General features: G+C 39.2%; 1 protein-coding gene across 3 annotated transcripts in view; it reads right to left on the bottom strand.

Annotated features, from left to right (window-relative positions):
* kdm6a (lysine (K)-specific demethylase 6A) overlaps nt 1–21,698 on the bottom strand; it is a 230,591-nt gene that overhangs the window by 30,863 nt on the left and 178,030 nt on the right. For all 3 annotated transcript variants that reach the window (XM_067992901.1, XM_067992902.1, XM_067992903.1), the window contains 5 exons: nt 18,561–18,668; nt 15,599–16,009; nt 10,911–11,701; nt 2,335–2,464; nt 1,857–1,962 (listed from right to left, as the gene is read on the bottom strand). In XM_067992901.1, coding sequence (XP_067849002.1) covers nt 1,857–1,962; nt 2,335–2,464; nt 10,911–11,701; nt 15,599–16,009; nt 18,561–18,668 — 1,546 coding nt within the window. The remainder of the gene's footprint in view (nt 1–1,856; nt 1,963–2,334; nt 2,465–10,910; nt 11,702–15,598; nt 16,010–18,560; nt 18,669–21,698) is intronic.

The following is a 21,698-nucleotide window of genomic DNA, read 5'->3' as shown; positions in this document are numbered from 1 at the left end:
AAAAAAACATCAAACCAGTGGAACCTTTAGGAAAAGGTTATACTGCAGAAGTTGCTTTAAGTGTAACTTTAAAAAAAATATTCGTTCATGGGATGTGGGCGTCGCTGGCAAGGCCAGCATTTATTGCCCATCTCTAATTGCCCTTGAGAAGGTGGTGGTGAGCCTCCTTCTTGAACCGTTGCAGTCCGTGTGGTGAAGGTTCTCCCACAGTGCTGTTAGGAAGGGAATTCCAGGATTTTGACCCAGCGACAATGAAGGAACGGTGATATATTTCCAAGTCGGGATGGTGTGTGACTTGGAGGGAAACATGCAGGTGGTGTTGTTCCCATGTGCCTGATGCCCTTGTCCTTCTAGGTGGTAAAGGTCGTGGGTTTGGGAGGTGCTGTTGAAGAAGCCTTGGCGAGTTGCTGCAGTGCATCCTGCGGATGGTACACACTGCAGCCACAGTGCGCCGGTGGTGAAGGGAGTGAATGTTTAGGGTGGTGGATGGGGTGCCAATCAAGCAGGCTGCTTTGTCCTGGATGGTGTCAAGCTCCTTGAGTGTTGTTGGAGCTGCACTCATTCAGGCAAGTGGAGAGTATTCCATCACACTCCTGACTTGTGCCTTGTAGATGGTGGAAAGGCTTTGGGGAGTCAGGTGGTGAGTCACTCGCCCCCAAATACCCAGCCTCTGATCTGCTCTTGTAGCCACAGTGTTTATGTGGCTGGTCCAGTTAAGTTTCTGGTCAATGGTGACCCCCAGGATGTTGTTGATCAAAAATTATAAACCTGGGCATTTAATCATTTAAAGACCACAAAGTTCAGAATTGCTATGTATGTGTATATGGCAGAAACAGGTTCAAGCTACAAGTCCTAACAACAGCTAGATTAAAAACAGGGATTGTCCATCATTTCAAAAAGCTTGCCAACTCCTTTTTGGGGGTGCTTACTGAAAGACAGCCCATTACTGCTACTGCTGGTAGCTAGGTTACAATACTAGGTTTGTGTTACATTTCAACTTGGTCACTCGTACTATGTTGCAAGATAGAGTAGGATCTCAATAGCTAAGTAATCCATATCTCAGGGTGAAGGGGTTGAGGAGAAATTGTTACGGAGACCTATCTTAGCTGCAAAGCACATCGTATGAGTGAATTTGGAGCAGCACCTGTGACAACTATGAAGAAATCTGTGGATCAGACAATCCTACCCTCAGTGCCTACTTTCTCATTTAGTCAAATTATTTTGTTTAGAAAAAAAAACAATTTCTCATTATCATTTTTGGAAGTATGAATACAAGTTTGCCAAGTACATTAAAAAGTGAAACAACTGTAACAAGGGTAGTGTGTCATGCGATTGATCCTGGTGGCTGGCAGGAAATACAAGACAACTTGGGGGAATATTTAAATATCAACAGGTAACATATTTCTCACAACCTCATACTGTAGCAGCCCTTGGCTGATGAAACATCGAGACTCACAAAATTTGCTGAAAGCTAATTAAGTTTTTACAAGGGTAAAAAGAGAATTTTAAGCAACACAAATATATATATATATATATATAAATAAAAGGGTACTGTAAACTCTCTCTCTCTTAGGAAAGAATAACATCCTGAATTTGTAACCTTATATTTAGCTTACTGAGGTGATGAGTTGGTATCCACAAATAGACAGAATGATTCTAAATTGCTTTCCAGCAAAAACACATTATTGTTTTGTTTTAGACTTCAAGTTATTAATGAAACTGAAAGTAAACTACTTTAAACAAATTTTCCCAGATGGCAACGAATAGCTGAAGAACCAATGTTTAAGAAAGGAATAAGAGATTTATAAAACTGAAGTTTAATACCATGTTACTTACATTCAGATTACAGTACCTACCTAGCTTGAGAGCCCCAGCAAGGCCACGAATTACAGTAACAGGGTTGTTGGGGTTTGTACAGAACTGATGAAGAGGAGGAAAGAAAGCATCACGCTTGTTCTCCAACTGCACAAAGAAAAGTTTTGTTATGTTTTAAAAATAAAAATGAAGCCTCAAACTGTATCTAGTTTACATTTATGGTTATATATATATATATATATATATATATAACCATTATACTTCACAACTTTTCTGAATGCCTTTAATGTCTATAGAAAAAAATAATCTGCAACTAGCCTTTGAAATGGTGTTTAAATTGAATCAAACTTTGGTAATTACAACAACTTGATTTCATTGTATAGGATTTGAATTAACTGTAGCTTTAGGTGACAAATATCTGATGGTTTTGATTTGATACTTAGAAACTAATGCAAAAAAAACAAAAAAATTCTCATGTTACTGGTCATTAGTTAATCCAGCATGTTGTGTCCTACTTACATAAATACTGGGTGTAGGAGGGTTTAGCTTGTCCTTTGGCAGCGGTGGGTAGGGTGGTGGTAGTGGTCGAGGAGGTGGACACTTATCGAGTAAAATGCTACTATTAGATAAACCATTTCTGCCCAGATTTCTGAAAAAAAGGTATTTTTTTTGTAACATTACATTTATTAACTCCATTTGAACTAGGTGCATTCTTTTAATGCTATAAAGATATTGTCCATAAGACTTTTGCCCAAGTGATTTCGTGTTGACTGAACAGTTAGAACAAAAAGTACAATATAAATAGAAACCTCGAACAAACTTACATATTCAAATGCTCCAGAAAAGCACAGTGCACAGTCAATAGATGATTTAACATTTTAGTTCATATACATATCTGATATTTAACACAGGTAAAAGAAAAAAATCTGTACACAATAAAACACTGAATAGTCTCAATCCAACTGAATTTCTTACAAGAATTCCATTAATTGATATAAATCACATTCAAGAGCTATTCACAGGCAATTAAAAGGATCATAGTTTAACCAGTAATTATTTGTTAAGGGCTTAAGATGTCCGAAGTATACAGAATTTTGGGGGTGACTGGGTGCTGCAATGGCCTTTCACCTCTGGGGCCAGGATCAACTCATCCCAGGCTGATGGGATGAAAGTCCCCTCAGTCTGTTGGCTGCAACCGTTTAGTGTGAAATGAATTTGAGCAGTCTCAGTTCAGTTTCTAGCAGGCCTGGGCTCAAAGCACAGATCTGTGTCTCATTCTGTACTGATTGACAATCTCATTCAGAGAAACTATAGGTTGGTTGGTATAAGAAATGGGGAAATGTCACATTGGTGCATGGTGGGGTGTTCCTCTGAAGTGGGAAAAGGGCACATTGTTGGGTCAGAGTTTTGAGCTCAACTCGGCAAGTAACTGTGCTATCTATACCTGACCTGGGAATGCTTGATAGTGACTGTATGGACATGATATGGAAAGTTCCCATTCCCCAACACAAACATCCCCCACCTTGATGAGCACACAAATTCAGATTTTTTTTTTTAAAACACCCAATTTGGGATAAAATCAAATAGAAAAGTTAATAACCAATTACAACAACTTTAATTCAGGAAGTTTTGTTGAAAAAGTAATCTCTCTGAAAAGGGAAAGTGGTCAAAGCTTTTTGTCAAACACATGGTATGATTAAAAAAAAATCATATTGAAATGTATTACTGTGTAAGTTGCATGTGGCATTACTGTAAGAAAAGTAATCTGACTCTTCTCCGTCTCCAAACAAAAAATGTCAAACACATTTTATGAAGACCTTTTAAGGAATCCACAGTATTTGTATCTGCATTCATTTAAGTAGGGGTTGCACAGGTGCTAAAAAAAATCAATGAAATATACAATTTATGGCTGAACAGAAACCATAGCCATATATAACAGCCTCCCTATAATAAACATGCATGTCACCTAAAGCATTTGAGAGAGTCCATTGAACATTGGTCACTATATTTTAATAAACCCTTTGAAATCCTTGCATTTAAAATAGAGTTTTGTGATAACTCACTAACCCAGGCCTACCAAAGCAGACAGTGCGTTCTTAGCAATCATACAATGCTTTGAAAAGAAAACCAGATTAGCCATACCACTATAGGGAGGCTGCAAGCAGAGGCCAGAGTGAATTCTTGTGCACCTTCAAGTGGCTGCTTCAGAGTACAGAGAACTTACTGCCCACCAGACCACTTGACTCTGAGGCAGGAGGAGGACAAAAAAATACACCTTTAACCTTAATGTTATATGCTGACCTGTTCTGTATATTCAGACAAACATTAGAATTTTACACAGGATAACTTGTTAAAACAGAACAGAAAATGTAGTTTCACACTCAAAGATCAACGAGAAAATGCGAACGGTTTGGGGCAGTGATGCAATACAGGTGGAAAGCATTAACAGATTATCCATCTGCATTTAGCACTGCTCTGAGAATGCTCTTGCCCAAAATGAGTTCAAGAAAATAGCAAAAAAGAGGGGGGAAAAAAAAAAGCTTTTGATTATTAAGAACTTAGTAAATACTAACACGGCAGTGACAGAAGATACTGACAGTGAAAATAATCTGTTTGCCCATTACAATCTATACATTAATGTAACTATTAATTTATTTATTTATTGTATTATATTGTAGTGGCACAACCAGAGTCAAGATTATGCTTGGAACAGAAGACAGAACCTTCTGGTTTATTAAATTAATACACTGCCTCCTCTATGCGTGTACTGCTGTTTCCATGCAGAGAAGAACTTGATTCGAAACACAAATGACTGAGTGGTTAATTCCAGACTGAGCGAACCTATTCAGAAATGAAACATCACTATACTTTTGCATTTTGATATCTTCAGAGAAAGATGAGAATTTAATATTTTAATTTTTTTTTAAACATTGGAGGGGGGAGGAAAACACCAATTGAGAGCCCATCCAGTAGACAAACCTGTACCCATTACAATACTGTTAAAAATGTGATCAACACTACATCTATGACAAATTAAATATTTTAGTGCGGGGGGGGGGGGGGAGGGTGGAGGGAAGTGGGGAAGCTTCTTATGGATTAGCTGTATACTACAAGTGATGCACTGTGGAAGAATTCTTTTAAATTGAAATATATCATTTAGAGACTCATTAATAACTATAATTTCTTAAATTTGGAACTGCTGTCTTCAAGACCTCAATGTTGAGTTTATTTCCACAAAGCATGCATGAAATGCTAAACTGGAGGCACCATTTGATTTTGAGTTACTGTTATTATTCGTTTCGAAGACAGACAAAATGGAAAGGTGGGGTGGGGTAACCCTGATAATAAAGGATGACATAAGGACAGTAGCGAGAAAGGATCTTGGCTTGGAAGATCAGGAAGTAGAATCAGTATGGGTGGAGATAAGAAATAACCAGGGCAGAAAACACTGGTGGGAGTGGTTTAAAGGCCTCCGAACAGCAGCTATACAGTTGGACAGAGTATTAATCAAAAAATAATAGGAGCTTGTAACAAAGGTAATGCAATAATCGTGGGGGACTTTAATCTTCATATAGACTGGACAAATCAAATTGGCAAAAGTAGTTTGGAGGACGAGTTCATGGAATGCATTTGAGAGTTTCCTAGAACCATGGAACCATCCAGGGAACAGGCTATTTTAGATCTTGCCTTGTGTAATGAGACAGGGTTAATTAGGAATTTCATAGGAAGGGATCCTCTGGGGAAGAGTGATCATAATATGATAGAATTTCACGTTAAGTTTGAGAGTGACGTACTTAAGTCCGAAAGTCTTAAACTTAAATATAGCAAATTAGAAGTATGATGGGCGAGTTGACTAAGGAAGCTTGGGAAATTAGATTAAAAGGTATAACGGTAGATAAACAATTGCAAACATTTAAATAAATATTTCATAATTCTCAATAAATATACATTCCATCGAGAAATAAAAACTCCAGGGGAAAAGTGATCCATCCGTGGCTATCTAAAGAAGTTAAGGAGTGTATTAGATTGAAAGAAGAGCTTATAATATTGCCAAGAGTAGTAAGCCTGAGGATTGGGGAAGTTTTAGAAACCAGCAAAGGATGACCAAAAAACTGATAGAGGGAGAAAACTGAATATGAGAGTAAACTAGCAAGAAATATAAAAAGAGACTGTAAGAGCTTCTATAAGTATGTAAAAAGGAAGAGTAGCAACGAAAGTAAACATGGGTCCCTTAGAGGCTGAGACAGGAGAAATTATAATGGGGAATAAGGAAGTGGCAGAGATGTTAAACAAATATTTTGTATCTGTCTGCACAGTAGAAGACACAAAAAACATACCAAAAATAGTGGGGAACTAAGGGTCTGATGAGAGTGAGGAACCTAACCAAATTATTAGTAAAGAAAAAGTACTGGAGAAATTAATGGGACTAAAAGTCGACAAATCCCCTGGACCTGATGGCCTACATCTGAGGATTCTAAAGGAGGTGGCTGCAGAGATAGTGGATGCATTGGTTGTGATCTTTCAAAATTCCCTAGATTCTAGAATGCTCCCAGTAGATTGGAAGGTAGCAAATGAAACACCGCTATTTAAGGGAAAAAACAGGGAACTACAGGCCAATTAGCCTGACACCAGTCGTCAGCAAAATGCTGGAATCCATTATTATGGAAGTAGTAACAGGGCACTTAGAAAATCATATGATTACGCAGAGTCAATATAGTTTTATGAAAGGGAAATCATGTTTGACAAATCTATTAGAGGTTTTTGAGGATGTAACTAGCAGGGTAGATAAAGGGGAACCAGTGGATGTAGTATATTTGGATTTTCAAAAGACATGCGATAAGGTGGCACACGCAAGGTTATTACACAAGATAAGGGCTCAAGGGGTTGGGGGTAATATATTAGCATGGATAGAGGATTGGCTGAAGGACAGAAAAGAGAGAGTAGGAATAAATGGGTCATTTTCAGGTTGGCAGGCTGTAACTAGTGGGGGCCTCAGCTATTTATAATCTATATTAATGACTTAGATGAGGGGACAGAGTGTAATGTATCCAAGTTTGCTGACGATACAAAGCTAGGTGGCAAAGTAAGCTGCGAGGAGGACACAAAGAGTCTGCAAAGGGATATAGGCAGGTTAAGTGAGTGAGCAAGAAGGTGTCAGATCGAGTATAATGTGGGGAAATGTGAGGATATTCACTTTGGTAGGAAGAATAGAAGAACAGAATATTTTTTAAATGGTGAGAAACCATTGAATGTTGGCGTTCTCAGGACTTGGGTGTCCTTGCGCACGAAACACAGAAAGTTAGCATGCAGGTACAGCAAGCAATTAGGAAAGTAAATGGTATGTTAGCCTTCATTGCAAGGGGGTTGGAGCACAACAGTAGAGAGGTTTTACTGCAACTGTAGAGGGCTTTGGTGAGACCACACCTGGAGCACACAGCACAATGAAGCTTCACTAGATTGATTCCTGGGATGAGAGGGTTGTCCTATGAGGAGAGATTGAGTAGAATGGGTCTATACTCTCTGGAGTTTAGAAGAATGAAAGGTGATTTCATTGAAACATATAAGATTTTTAAGGAGGCTTGAGGATGCTGAGAGGCTGTTTCCTCTGGCTGGAGAGTCTAGAACTAGGGAACATGGTCTCAGGATAAGGGGTTGGCCATTTAGGACTCAGATGAGGAGAAATTTCTTCACTCAGAGGGTTGTAAATCTTTAGAATTCTCTACCCCAGAGAGCTGCTGCTGCTCAGTCAGTCAAGGCTGAGATCAATAGACTTTTGGACTCTAGGGGAATCAAGGGATATGGGGATCAGGCGGGAAAGTGGAGTTGAGGTTGAAGATCAGCCATAATCTTATTGAATGGCAGAGCAGGCTCGAGGGACCATATAGCCTACTCATGCTCCTATTTCTTATGTTCTTATTCTGCCAAAATATTTAAATGAAGTTAAGTTGCATCACAGCAGTAAAGTTACTGATAGCTAGGTATAGATCATTAGCCAGGTGGAGATTAGTTAATGGACTTTTTGATTTATAGAAAACTGACAAGGCTACAAGTGGACGTAACAGTTTTAATATGGAGATTAAACATTTGAAGAAGAAAACACATCTACGTCAAGTGAATAACCATTTATCAAATTAGGGTACTTAAAGCAAAGTTTTTTTATTTAAAAAAAGTCTGTGGAAGATATCAGCTAGTGTCATTAGAACCAACCCTATAAAGCAAATATGAACATATGAGGGGATGAATTAATATCAACAAAATCTATCAAGATGAAAGGCCATGCAATCAAACTGTAATTTTAAACAGCCTTATTCAAACAGACCCAAATGACTCCAAGGATATTGCCCACAAGGAACCAAACTTAAATTCAATATATTGTTCTAATAGAACGGTTCCTTGGTATGACTAGAGTGGATAACATCAGTTATAAAACCTTGTGGAAGATATTTCTGCAAGCAAGATGTCCATTTCATTGATGGAGTAGTGATTACCACATTTCAAACAGAATATTATAGAAGGTGCTTAATGGTTTCTCAAATTGTATTTTTTTTGCATAAGAATGTTTTAATTAGTTTATTAAAAACTCATCACATGGAAAGACACGTATTTCCTTTCTTCGTATAATCTACTTAATTTCAGATTGGGTAGATAATTTCTAGGTAGATAAACACAGTCATCTTTTGTGCTTAAATTGGAATTTTTACACTTTAAAATAAAGTCATTTTGAAGCATGGAAACAACTGCAACATTTAAAGAGAAAGCAATGTGTCACTGTGCAATATACATTTAACAAATCAACAGATCCACTCTTACAATCATTTTATCAGTGATTGCACCAAATGTAGTCGCAATTTATGTTACATCTACACGCAAGGTCCTAAGTAAATTGTGATTTTCTCATTCTGCTATTACACACAAATATTGGACAGTGCACAACAGAATTAGCAAATTCTTGTGTCACTTATACTGGTTAAACGGATTAGCCGCTTGCGAACTATTAAAGTATTATTATTGCAGCTGCATTGTGATTGGCCTTTATTTGCTGTGGCCATTTCCACTAATGAAATTGCATTGCACAAAATCACTGATTTAAATACTATATGCAGCTGCCATTTTGTTAGGAGGTCATAAATACCTGTTTTTTTTAAAAAGGGAGTTTCTAATCCTTTTTTTGTCGAACAGAGGAAATTATAGCCGCCAATTCTAGGTTACCCCTTGTATCAATGCATTGATTTAAAAAAAATAAAATAAAAATATATATATATATATATATATATATATAGAATTTTTATTTCAGTAAGCCTCCTCCAGTTATGAGTGGTTATGATCTGGAATGCACTGCTGGTTGGGGGGGGGGGGGGGGGTGGAGACAGATTCAATTGTGGCTTTCAAAAGGGAACTGGATAAGTACTTGAAAGCAAAATATATGCAGGGCCACGGGGATAGGGCGGGGGAGTGAGACCAGTTGGATTGCTCTTACATAGTGCCAGCACGGACTCGATGGGCTGAATGGTCTCCTTCCATGCTGTAATAACCTTTCTACAATTATCCAAAGCATAGGTTTTCAAAAAAAGAGGTCCCCAAATCCCTTCTGCAGGAAAAGCTTGAAAACTGCTGTTGCAAAATGGCTCACTAAAAATCTAAATAGGGATGCCTATCCATAATTTTTCTTAAAAACAAGTTTACCATCTAAATAGAGCTGCCCAAAGTCTCTCAAATCCTGATTGGTGTTAGCTATAAAGTTTCAGAAGCGTTCCAGGTTGAAATAATTTCTACATTAACACACAGCCAAGTAATTGTTTTTTAAATTTTTACCCATATTGTGCTGTATACTGTTTCCAGTAGAAATGAGTATGAGCTTTTCATCTGTTCATCTTTGATTTGATAAAGGCTCTATGTATACTAACTGCAGTCTAATTAGAAGGCCTTCAGGTACAGACCTGCAATAGGCAATTTCTTGACCATGTGACAAAATTCTGACATTTTTTCTTCCAAGAAATAAACTTAAACCTGAAAAAATACATATTTAAAAAAAGTTTCCCGAGATAGATACACTGTTCTGCTCATCTATTACAACAACTTGACATTAGCAGACAAATCATACAGGAATTTCAGTGCCCACAGAAACTATCGCACATCGAGGTTCCCTGAGTTGCACAAGATTCTATATTTTCTATAAAATTCCCAGCAGTGAAGTTATTTAGTGCATTAAACTCTGTACTCAGGACTCAGAAAGGATGTGGTTGATAAAAAAAGAGAAAATCAAACCAAGGAAGAAAGGAAAAGAACAGTAATAGAAGAATGAGCAAGCTGGAGAAACAACAGGGAAAAAATACAGGATAAAAACTCAAAAGACATTAAGGAAGAAGGGAAGAAAAAGTAAAGACACAAACAAAAAAGTGAACCATAAATTGGGTGGGATATTAGGAGGCATCGAGTCACCCCTAATGATGTGGCTTTTGGCAAAAGCTTTGCAAGCAAGAGCAAACATACAGCCTTCGGCATTGCAGACCACCACCTTTTCTGGTCAAATTCCCCAATTACTAGTCTTTACAGGCTTTCTCCAGCCATTGAGGAAGGTTTAGCAACCAAAAAATGAAGTCATCAGCAATAACTTGCAAACTGTCAGACTTACTCTTGAAGCAGATCAGTAATTTAAAAGGGGTGGCTTGCCCACCAAGTTTCCTTTAACTACTGCCGTTGTGTTCAGCTCATCACCTAGTCATTACAATTGTTCCCCCCTCCATCTCCTCTTTCCTGCCAAAATTGCTTTTCTTCGTGAGCCTGAAATATGTAGCTATGTCAACATTGTCACTGTAAATAAGAGTCAGGAAAAAGATATTTCAATTTAATGCTGCTGAGCCCTCCCCTCCAGCCCAACCAAAATGAAACATTTTCATTTAAGCACATCCAGTTGCATTTTTGATTATTAAAGATGACCTATTTCAAACTAATGAAAACACCAGATATTTAACCAGTTGTAATCCTTAGGATTTTTTTTGATAATTGTAAATTTGTCAATTTAGTATAAACAGTAATATCTAGTAATTTCTTACAAAATCTGAGTAGAACAGCACTTCTAAGTAAAATAGAATTACCTGCATGCCTTTAGCACTTCTGATGAACTGGGATATATAGAGACAGAGGTTGAAGATGTAAGCTGAGGACTAGGTTTGTGAGTCGTTAATGGTGGGTCCATTTTACAGGGACTTTGAGAGTCCTCCCCCACACCTTTTCCATTGACTGTATGTCCCAGTCCACTCTGAGGGCTGTTAAGGCTGGTAACACTGTTAGCAGTAGTTTGTTCAGTGGATTTAGGAGATGGAGTTGCAGTAGAAACAGCTGAAAATGGCGAGGAGGCAACTGAATTCTCAGTCTTTGTGTGAACAGCTGGATGGATGTTGTTAACTTTATCGCAAGACACAGAACCCCCATTATTATTACTGGGTTTCCCCATCAACAAGGCAGAGAGCTGAGGATTGTCTGAACTAAGTACACCTGGTGACTTGGACTCTCCGTGACTTGAACTTGAAACAGCATTTGCTATCGCTTGATGGACATGATTAGGAAGTCCCTCTACGCTGGCAGTGCTGTTAGGTGTCCCTCCAGAATGCCTGTTTGTTTCAGGCACTGTTGATGCATTTCCTGAAGGCTTGCTCTCTTTGGTTAAGGTAATGCCTTGTTGTCCACCTGAGGTAGCAGTGTAAGAGGAGAGGTGATTGAGAGCAGCCCCCTGTGTTGTTAGTGAATTGCTAGGCATGGCAGGATGTCCAACCTGATTCTGAATACCAGTGCCAGCTGCCTGGAAATGCTGGGAATGCCCAGTGGAAGAGAGAGGTCGTTCACCATTAGGACCTGCCGAATGTGAACTCTGACCTTTGTTCAGCCCCTGAAAGAAAAACAGCAGACACTTATTTACAGAGTTTCACAACAATTTCCACTTTATAAAGCCTCTAATGTTAAAAAAAATCCAGGTGCTTCACAGATAGGGATATGGAAAATATTTATCAAGCCAGGAAAGGAGAAATTAGCAGAGGTGATCATAACCGTCTTCGAAGACAAATTTTGGGATTTTTTGAGGAGAGGCGGAGAGGTTTGGGGAGGAAATGGCAAAGAATAACACACGTATTTAAAGTCTCTGCTGACAAAGGAAAAGTGGGGGTGGGAAAAGAGAGGAAGGTGGAGATCATCGTGTAAGAGGCCAGGAGTCAGAGGAATGGAGAGTTTGGGGGTTGGCGGGGGAAAGAGGATGTGAATTAAAGATGGGAACAGGATTTAAAATGCTGTTGAAAAGGAAGTCAATGTAGGTCATCAAGGACAGGAGTAATAGGTGAGCAGGATAAAATACATGCATTAGAATTTTGGCAAAGCTGAACTTTAAGAAGACCAAAGAATGGGAAGTCAGCAAGGAGAGCATTAAAATGGTCAAGTATGGAGATGATAATGGTATGAATAAGGGTTTCAGCTGTGGAACTGCTGTTTTGGGGCAGAGGTGGTTAATGTTGTGGAAGGTCATGTGCAGCCTTTGCGATGAGCCTGAAGATCAGCTTAAGAGCAAACTGGATGCCAAGGTTACAATCAGACTGGTTCAGCCCAATACAGTCCTGGGGAGGGGGATGGAATCAGTGGCAACAGAGCAGTGTTTGTACTGGGGCTGAAGATGATAGCTTTGGTCTGCCCAATGTTGAATTCGCACAAGATTAAGACTCATCCAAGACTGCTTACTGCAAAAGTCGCCTGACAGCACAGCACAGAGGCAGTTGAGCGATGTAGTGGAAAGGGATAGAGCTGGGTGCCACTGGCATGTGGAAACTGGCCCCATGTCTGCAGCTGATGTTGCAGAGAAGCAGCATATAGATAACGAAGAGGAGGGAGCCAACTACAGTTCCTCGGGGAGGCCCCGAGGTGACAGTGTAGGTTGGAGATATTCTGGCTATGTTCGGATAGGTATGAGTGGAACAACATGAGAGCAGATCCATGGAAATGGACAATGGAGGAGAGGTGTTGGAGAAGGATAGTGTGAATGAATGTATCAAACCTGATCATAGAATTAAAGAATGATACTGCACAGGAGGCCACTCAGCCCATCGTGCCTGCGCTGGCTCTTTGAAAAACTATCCAATTAGTTTCACTCCCCTGCTCTTTCCCCATGCGCTGTAATGTTTTTCCCCTTCAAGTATTTATCCAATTCCCTTTTGAAAATTACTACCGAATCTGCTTCCACCACCCTTTCAGGCAGTGCATTCCAGATCATAACAACTTGCTGCATAATTTTTTATCCCCCTCATGTCACCTTTGGTTCTTTTGCCAATCACCTTAAATCTGCGTCCTCTGGTTACCAACCCTTCTGCCACTGGAAACAGTTTCCCCTCATTTACTCTATCAAAACCGTTCATGATTTTGAACACCTCTATCAAATCGCCCCTTAACCTTCTCTGTTCCAAGGAGAACAACCCCAGCTTCTCCAGTCTCTCCACACAACTGAAGTCCCTCATCCTCGGTACCATTCTAGTAAATCTCTTCTGCACCCTCTGTAAGGTCTTGACAGCCTTACTAAAGTGTGGTGCCCAGAACTGAACACAATACTCCATCTGAGGCCTAACCAGTGTTTTATAAAGGTTTAGCATAACTTCCTTGCTTTTGTACTCTATGCCTCTATTAATAAAGCTAAGGATCCCATATGCTTTAACAGCCTTCTCAACTTGTCCTGCCACCTTCAAAGATTTGTGTACATACACACACAGGTCGCTCTGTTCATGCACCTCCTTTAAAATTGTACCATTTAGTTTATATTGCCTCTCCTCATTCTTCATACCAAAATGTATCACTTCACACTTCTCTGCGTTAAATTTCATCTGCCATGTGTCTGCCCATTTCACCAGTCTGTCTATGCCCTCCTGAAGTCTGTTAATATCCTCCACATTGTTTACTACATTTCTGAGTTTCGTGTCATCTGCACACTTTGAAATTATACCCTGTATACCCAAGTCCAGGACATTAATATATATCAAAAAAAGCAGTGGTCCTAATACCAACCCTGGAGAACACCACTGCATACTTCCCTCCAGTCTGAAAAACAACCAACCATTCACCACTACTCTCTGCTTTCTGTCCCTTAGCCAATTTTGTATCCACGCTGCCACTGTCCCTTTAATCCCATGGGCATTAATTTTGCTAACAAGTTTATTATATAGCACTTTATCAAATGCCTTTTGAAAGTCCATATACATATCAACCACACTACTCTCATCAACCCTCTCCGTTACTACATCAAAGAATTCGGTCAAGTTAGTCAACAAAATTTTCCTCTAATATATATCAAAAAGAGCAGTGGTCCTAATACCAACCCTGGGGATCACTGTATACTTGCCTGCAGTCTGAAAAACAACCGTTCACCATTACTCACTGCTTTTCTAGCCAATTTCGTATCCACGATGCCACTGTCCTTTCAATCCCATGGGTTTTAATTTTGCTAACAAGCCTATTATGTGGTACTTTATCAAATACTTTTTGAAAGTCCATAAATAATGCGACACAAAATTCACAGACTCTAATTTGATCCTATGCCATATTTAAGTAGGAAATATGAATCTGATATAGCAATGACCTAACAGAATCAAATGGCAGATGATAGTAACTGCTGTCCATTTTGAAAATATTTCCAAGCCCAACTTCAAACTATATTTGACATGTTCTACAAGTTAATCCTTTGAAAATATTTTAAGATCAATGTATTGCTATGCACAAAATTTGGGATTTGGTGAAACAAAAAAAAGCAAACTTCCAATGAAGAGAAGATTTGTTGTGTTGCAAAAAAATCAACTGTGGTTAAGTAATGGCCCAGAATTTGCTGTAGCCAATGAACGGCGAGACTTACCTCGCTGATTAATTTCCATCAGATTTTGCATTGCCAGATGCTGGAAGTTCAAGATGGAAACAGCCCGGCACCCTCTACAGGGCAACTGTGCATCTCCATAACCAACCAGACTGAAGGATTGTTAAATGAACAGCGCAGAGTCTGAACAAGGAAATGTAAGTTGGAATAGTGAATTCATTGTCAATCAGGTACAGAAAGAGAAATAAAGAGAGAAAGAAAGACTGGATTGAGAGAGAGAAAAAAATTAATTTAAATGTAACAAAAATCTAACAATTAAACCTGAAGGAATGAGATTCCACACTTGTAATAGTTAATTTTCAGTGCCAGGGAGTTTGTTTGGTAGTAATTAACACTTACCACGCCGTTAAAAAGGGTACTTAGACTGAAATGGATAAGCCCTAACTCTCTGGTGAGTTTAGTTCGTACCTACCATGCAAATACAGGAACTTCACGCCATTGAATGGTGAATCAGACAGCAAGATGCCATTTTCGCGAAGCTAACAGCGGAGCAGCGCATCTCAGACAACAACTTCCAGATTTACGCAATTAACTGTGCATCTGCCCTTGCCTGAAGCTGCTGTGCGATTTGCACATAATTGACAGTGAGCGGCATTAACTTCACCGTTATTTTGACAGCAAATTCTGGGTCAATATATTGGCCACTTTAGAATATTTGATTGCAAATGGTTGAAAATTTAGCTCTTGACAATGAGTTTTAACTTTTATTGCAGTACAAGTGTAACAAAACAAAGTACCTTAATAATGTCACTTTATCCAATAGTAACAGAACATTTGCAAAACTGGGTAATTGCTAAACTGTGAGCCATATCCCTTCAGGCTCAACAGGTTATGTCAAATTAATTACTAAACAAAATAATAAGATATAAGATTGCTTAAGCAATTACTTACCTGAGTGGAGTTAACAAGTTGGTTTTTCCACGGCTCCTCTGCGCTGCTGGTCAGGTTTGTGCGGTTATGAGGTAGAGTTAGTGCGTTTTGCTGCAGGTAAGGCACATTTCCATTGCTTCCACTTCCTGTTACATGATTATTGCCTATAGAAATAGTGTCTGTATTACCCAGCATTCCCGTAGTGCTGCATGTTACTGGGCCTCTGGATGGTTCAGCAGGAAAAGGTCCATTAGCCATTAGCTGTCCAGGAGGGACAGGACGGATTCCAGACTGAACAATGCGATCAGGCACTCTGGTTAGAGTGACATGAGGCTGCTGACCAGAAATAGAGTTTGTAGGCAGTGATGATCCAAGCGTTGGCCCGTTAGGAATTCCTGTAGGCCGTACCTGTGCAACTGTCGCTTGTCTCATCTAAATAAAGCAGAAAAATTGGTCAAAGTGAATAATTTCAACACTAGACTTTAACAGTCATCTTCACTTCATAAAACAATTTTCAAAAAATAAAATGCATTATATATACACAGGTTTTTTTATATTGAACCATCAAATTAAAATTTTTAGGGCACTGAAAGTCATTCTTTAACTGGAAAGATCCAAGATGCAGCCAAGTTGCTCAGGTCACAAATTCATCAGAATGTCTTAGTTTTGGGGATTGGTGGGGGGGGGGGGGGGGGGGGGGAAGAAAGGAACCAGCATTAGTGCCACATTAATTTAAAAAAAAACACACTTCAACCATTAATGTTAAGAATATGGTAAGCAGTCTTCATACTACAGATTGGCCTTAAGTCAATAATTAAGCAGTAGAGGCTAGGTCCCTCGAACTGCACAAGCTAGGTCATGAAAATTCAGCCTGTGTAGGGTTAATTCACATGCTCCTAAGAACAGATGAGGCTGAACCAGACTGTTTGCAACCTTGGCATCCCATCTGACCCTGAGGTGAGTTTCCGACCACATATCTGTTCCATCACCAAGACTGCCTACTTCCACCTCTAACATCGCATGTTTCCACCCCTGCCTCAGCTCATATGCTGCTGAAACCCTCATCCATGCCTTTGTTACCTCCAGACTTGACTATTCCAATGCTCTCCTGGCTGGCCTCCCATCTTCCACCCCCATAAACTTGAGCGCATCCAAAACTCTGCTGCCCGTATCCTAACTTGCACCAAGTCCCATTCTCCAATCACCCCTGTGCTCGCTGACCTACGTTGGCTCCCGGTCCAGCAACGCCTCAATTTTAAAATTCCCATGCTTGTTTTCAAATCCCTCCATGGCCTTGCCCCACCCTATCTCTGTAACCTCCTCCAGCCCTACAACCCTCAGAGATCTCTGAGCTCCTCCAATTCTGGCCTCTTGCACATTCCCAGTTTTAAATCGCTCCATCATTGGCAGCCATGCCTTCAGCTATCTAGGCCCTAAGCTTTGGAATTCCCTCCCCAAGCCTCTCCGTCTCCTCCATTAAAACACTCCTTAAAACCTACCTCTTTGACCAAGCATTTAGTCACCTGTCCTAATATATCCTTATGTGGCTGAGGGTCAAATTTTGTTTGATAACACTCCTGTGAAGTGTCTTGGGACGTTTTACTATATTAAAGGCGCTATATAAATGCAAGTAGTTGTTGATACAAGAATTGGGCCATCTTGTATAAACTGGCAAAATAGAGGGAATTGCTACTCTGAATCAAAGGCAATTGTTCAGGTGACAAAATACAAACTTAGATGATGATTGGATTGGAGGAAGGGTGATAGAGGAAACAATTAATTTACTTTTATTGCTCATTTTTATTTATACTCCCTATCTTTCACATGACCATCTCAATTTTGAAAAATCAACAGCCTGTGGCTCAAAACCAACTCTAAAAAATAGCTTTTCAGCAAATCAAGTGCCAAAAATCTAATCTAGTCTGACAGCAGAACCTAGTGGACGCAGAAAATAAGGGCTCAGAATTTGCTGTAGCCGGTCAACGAATGGCGCCCGCCCTTGCCAGTTGCTGGAAATGAGAGATGGAAATGGCGCAGCGCCCTCTACAGGGCATCTGGGATCTGAGTGAACGGGCAAGCAACCGTGTATCTCCATAACCAATCAGACTGAAGGATTGTTAAATGAACAATGCACGGTCTGAACAAGGATGTGTAAGTTAGAATAGTGAATTCAATGTCAAATCAGGTACGGAAGGAGAAATAAAAGAGAGGAAAAGAAAGACTGGATTAAGAAGAGAGACAGAAAGAAAAAGTAACATTTTTTTCTATTTAATTTAAGTTTTTTTTAAAATCTGCAACAAAAATTAAAACCTGAAGGAATGTAATACTTGGAATAGTTAATTTTCAGTGCCAGAGGGGTGGTTTGGCAGTAATTAACACAGATCACACTGTTAAAAATGGTACTTAAGACGGCAATGGATGTGCCCTCACTTTCTATGGCAAGTTTAATTTGTATCTACCAAACAAATACAGGAATTTTACGCCGTTGAATGCATTTGAATGAGTCAGATAGCGAGATGCCGTTTTCGCGAAGCTAATGGCGGAGCATCTCAGTCAGCAACTTATGGATTTTCACGTTTAACTGCGCATCTGCCCTTGCCTGAAGTTGCTGTGCGAGTTGCTCATAAATAACAGTGAAAGCTGTTAGCCTCACCATTTTGACAACGAATTCTGGCCCAAGATAATTTAAGTTTAAAAATAAAAAAGTAAACAGCTTATATGTTAAAAATAGGAACAAAACAAAAATAAACGGTCAAAAAGAAAGACGACGGCAAGCTTAAAATGTATTTTAATTTAAAACTGCCATGTCATTTTTGTAACACAAGATTAATATTATCATAATAAACTTTGGCAACTGAGTAGCTTTATTACTATAATATTAGTATTTCAGCATCATTTCGTGCCCTAAAAGCTTTAAAAAAAGTCAGCCCCATGCAGACTGATTACATAAATCCTTTTCCTGAAGGGCACTATACACTCTTACCTGCTGCTGGTGCTGTCGCATCAAGGCAAACTGTCCCTCAAGCTGTTCCAGCATTTGAAGTTGAAGCTGATTCAGGTTCTTCCTGTTCGTACGCAACTGCTCCAAAAACTGGAAAAATTAAAGTGCTTTAAATTTATTGGATGCACTGAAAGACAAACAGTTTGCACTATAAAACATCATTCAGTATTATGTTAACTAATCCTGAGTACACCACATTACTACATTTATTCATAGAATCTTAAAATATAGATTGTATTAATTTCTAACAAATTACTACAAAAACAAAGCAGGAATAATCAAATCCAAGATGCAAGATTACTTTTCATAATTTAGTCAGATACAGGGGCTGGGACAAATTTCCTCTACTCCACTATCTCTACAAATGTCGGTTAATGCTCCAAAAACTACTTTAATAATGTGACTTGATGCTAGTTTAAATTTTTCTCGATGCACTGCCACTAAACATATTGTACTGTAAGCACAGAAAATAAGAACTAAATCCCAACTGAAGGAGGAGAGCAGCACTGCAAGAGCTACATGTCAATCCAAAATGCTCCTGCTGAGAAAGCTGGTAAAGTTGTTTGTGATTATTTAATTCTCACAATCCTTCTAGTAGATCAGTTGTTGCTTCCAGCGAGTTTTTCAGAGGAGAGAACTTTTCATTAAATGTTTACCTGACTCTTCTGGATGTGGAAGCAGAAAGAATAGGCCATCCTGGAGCCCACTACTACTCCCTATAGGTGTTTACCAATCAGGAGACTCTCAGACCCCACCCATGTCACTGACATCTCTTCCCACCATACTCCAGACGCTGCAATCAACAACGTTCCCACTTCCAAAAGTCCTAATGTTGCTGCCTCCCAAGTCCCTGTCGGCTGCTGTCTCTCTCTGCCCAGTTAAGAAATGGAAAAGTTAAAATAGAAGATTAAAAAATGAAAAAACTTGAAGAGCAGTAAGGGAGTAGAGACAGTAGTGAAGGAGAGACAGAGAGAGAGACAGAAATAATGAGAGCCATAGAAGTGGAGGAGAGAGGGGGAGGAGAGGCTGATTGAAATGAAAGAGCAGAGATAGCAACGTAACATGCATTTTCAGTAGCTATTGCATTGATGGAAAGCAGTTTATATTCTGCAATCATGATCAAGTTATAGTCTACATGTACCCTTGATTAGACACAGCCCACTCACTATTTGCATCCCAAGGAGCTGGCCCACTGCTCCGAAACGATGGACACTTGTAGGCTAACTCAATGCAAATGGTTCAAGCCTGGGACCTTCTTGGTCTGTATTGCTCGCGTACCTACTGGATAAACTCAGCCAGCCATTAGGGGAGGATAGATTTTTTATTTAAAAGGTCTGACAATTTATTGAAGTAGATCACTGTTGGGGGTGTACCTCCTCATAATTTCTAACTTTAATATTCAATGATGGGATTTTCAAGATGGATGACAAATTTTCCAGGAGGGGTAAAATTCACTTCAAACCACAAGAAGAATGCAAGTCACCTTATTTAAGGGTCTGTACTCCCAGATGGAATAATGTACATGCACAAAACACAAAAGTAATCTTGTATTCTGGATTTAATTATTGTTACTTTTATAATGTTCCAGGCTAAAATACAGTTAATACAGAAGTAAAATCTTCCTACTATTCATATTACACTCGTAACATACATATACAATATTTAGTGGCAAGCTATCAAAAAGTTAGAATTTATCACTTGTGGAACGCTGATCCGATGACATGCCTGTACTCCTCTCTACTGCCCACATGCTTTTTGGCTGACCACGTATGACTCCATGTAGAAATTCGACACAGAAATTGCAATCTGATTTTTGTTCATAAATCACAGCAATGGCTATCATCACAGATATAATCTGAAGCAGCTGCATCTTAGGCCTTCCTTGAATGCCATGGCATAATTTACATGAGGTGAAGTCATCTTCCAATGGAAGACACCAGAGATTTTGTGCAGGACATATTACAGGGAAAATCCTTTGAAGTTCTTCTTGCCTTGATCTCCAATTGTGATCCCAAGATTCAGCATTGGCAAAATCAAGGTTTAGGCAAATTGGTGTGCATAAATTTGAACTAGTACTATTGGAAGAAACAATGAGTATATGTGGTGAAAATCAATATGGCACAGTTATAAAAATGCTTCTCTCTTACTAGAAATCAAAAGTAAAAGTGACAAATTCGAACAGAAATAGGAACAAAAATGTCCCTCGCATAAGAAGTTATCCTATGGATATAAAACAAAGTCTCAAAGAGGCAGACACTAATGACTTTCTCTAGATACCAGTTTTACCCAAATTATGTGCAGCACAGTAAGAGGAATTCTGTCAGCCTTTCAGTATTCCTCTAAAATGGTTCAAAAAAGTGTGCATTACATAAGTCACTGGAACACTTGTTAGCTAGCAGTTTTGCAATTTCCTGGGTATTTATTATTTTATATGTAACACTGATTTACCAGGTCTGGTAAATCATTGTTATTAAGATTCATGATCGCCCTAGAAAGCAAAAAAATGATTTCCATCTGATCTAATTTCACAATTAATGTAAAAATGAAATCACAAAAGTTGTGAAGGTCAGGTGTAAAGCTTAAAGCTCATCAACCAATAATAGTTCAACATTCTACTGTGGGGATATCCAACCTGTGCCCCATGCCAGTTGCAGCCTCCAAGCCTATCAGCTTGATGTGAGAAGCCCAATCAAGTTAATCCTACTTATGTTTACATTTCACGTTTGCTGGTTTGTCCTGTTTGAATTTAGGGGACATGCACGTCAAGAAAGGACTGTTCTTAGCCTTGCTGCCTGTATGCAGATCAATCTTCAATTAGAGCATCAAGATCTGTCAATTTCAGAAATGTGCACATTAATGGGAACAAGGAAGTAACCTTTCTATGTAGTCCCCCAGGCTCCATGGTACACACTTAAACAGCCTAAGACGACAAAAATATTGTACTACTGTAAAGCTGAAATGTTTCAATATATTTAACTGAGGACAAGGGCACATCTTTTGCACAAAGGTGAGCACGAATCAGGCAAAGTTGCTGCATGCCAAGAGATGTGCAAATAGCTCCTGTTCCTAGGTACATGCAAGGTTTGGTTATTTTTCCCCATTGAAATACAATTAAATTCA

Source organism: Heptranchias perlo, chromosome 11 (genome assembly GCF_035084215.1).
Source record: "Heptranchias perlo isolate sHepPer1 chromosome 11, sHepPer1.hap1, whole genome shotgun sequence".
NCBI classification, from domain to species: domain Eukaryota; kingdom Metazoa; phylum Chordata; class Chondrichthyes; order Hexanchiformes; family Hexanchidae; genus Heptranchias; species Heptranchias perlo.
The sequence above is the reverse complement of the archived record's forward strand: the minus strand, read 5'-3'. Positions and strand labels throughout refer to the sequence as shown.